Source organism: Branchiostoma belcheri, unplaced genomic scaffold (assembly GCF_001625305.1).
Source record: "Branchiostoma belcheri isolate BF01 breed outbred unplaced genomic scaffold, Haploidv18h27 scaffold92, whole genome shotgun sequence".
NCBI classification, from domain to species: Eukaryota; Metazoa; Chordata; class Leptocardii; order Amphioxiformes; family Branchiostomatidae; genus Branchiostoma; species Branchiostoma belcheri.
The window spans coordinates 1,046,073-1,047,415 of NW_017804598.1; the positions used below are offsets into that span (position 1 = coordinate 1,046,073).

The 1,343-nt window shown below is 42.4% G+C and overlaps 1 protein-coding gene across 2 annotated transcripts in view; it reads left to right on the forward strand.

Annotated features, from left to right (window-relative positions):
- The window catches only part of LOC109488213 (prostaglandin reductase 2-like), a 5,420-nt gene that overhangs the window by 1,519 nt on the left and 2,558 nt on the right, over positions 1 to 1,343 (forward strand). The window contains exons 2-3 of one of the 2 annotated variants that reach the window (XM_019792408.1): positions 114 to 229; positions 378 to 569. The exons of the other annotated variant lie outside the window; for it this stretch is intronic. Coding sequence (XP_019647967.1) covers positions 114 to 229; positions 378 to 569 — 308 coding nt within the window. The remainder of the gene's footprint in view (positions 1 to 113; positions 230 to 377; positions 570 to 1,343) is intronic. 2 annotated transcript variants of the gene reach the window in all.

Genomic DNA, 1,343 nt, shown 5'->3' on the forward strand with positions numbered 1-1,343 from the left:
ACATACATCATGTAACGTTACATGTGTATCTTATCATGGATACTGAAGGCACCCAAATAATGTTGTAATGTAAATTTAATGTTGCAACTATTTTGATGTTGTTGCAATGACAGGTGTGAACGGTGAGCCCAGACCCGAGAACTTCCGCACAGAGGATTGTGGGTACCCTGTGGTGCAGGATGGGAAGGTTCTGGCCAAGACTCTGTTCCTGTCTGTGGACCCATATATGGTAGGGTGATTGAGCTGTTGTGATGTTTAACATTAACTACTTGTCAGTACAACCAAGGAGTGGAAATAATGGAAATAGCTCCACTATAACCTCCTTGGTACAACCTAAGGTGCAATCACATTGTCTATTTTCTCTTTCCCCATGACAGAGATGCAGGATGAATGAGGACACAGGTTCACACTACCTGTCACCATGGCAACTGGACCATGCCTGTGAGGGTGGGGGAGTGGGTGTGGTCATAGACAGCAAGCACAAGGACTTCCACCCTGGAGACTATGTGGAGACTTGGGTCTGGCCCTGGCAGGAGTACAGCCAGGTGTCACCTGAAGGGCTCAGGAAGGTATCGCTTTATCTTTCTTTACTTTGCTTTATTGAAAATGCAATAAGGCATGACATGTGGTAACCAGACATCAACAAAGGCTAGTAGTGGCTATCACTGATGTGCAACATATACAAACTATTGTACCGTAGCAATACGATATACGAAATAAGCATAGAAATGAGACTGTTGGAAGGACTGTTGCATGTTGTGTTTTAGACAGTTAGGCCACACTAATTTAATTTGTTGGTTCTCGGATTTTTTCAGAAAAAATATGAAGCGACAGGGCGAAAAAAAATAAAAATAAAAACAGGTCTAGGCATCCCATTATAGGCTTAAATGCTATGGAATGAGTCATGAAGTCAACACAAAAGGCTGGGTTAAAATTTAAACATTGAATTTTGAACTTTTAATCAAACCACTGCAATGATAGATGGGAAAACTGTAACAACTAGGAAGAAAAGGACTTTCCTCAACTGTTGGGGGCAAAACATGAGCATTTTTCAGTTGATTCAGGACGAGAATCAATTTTTTTTTTTTTTGCAAATCAGAAAAAAACGAAGAGGCGAATCCGAGAACCAACAAATTAAATTGGTGTGGCCTTAGGATGAGAGGTGTTTTTTTGGCGACGCCTCATGGGCGAGCCAAATGGTACAGTACTGTGTGCAGTCTGCAAGAATTCTATGAATTGTACAGGCATTTTATCCACAGGCATGGAATCTCCCAGCTTGCTGACACACTTTTATGCCCACAGTCAGACCCTTTCCCGGAAACCCTTGGGACATTGTGGCTGGG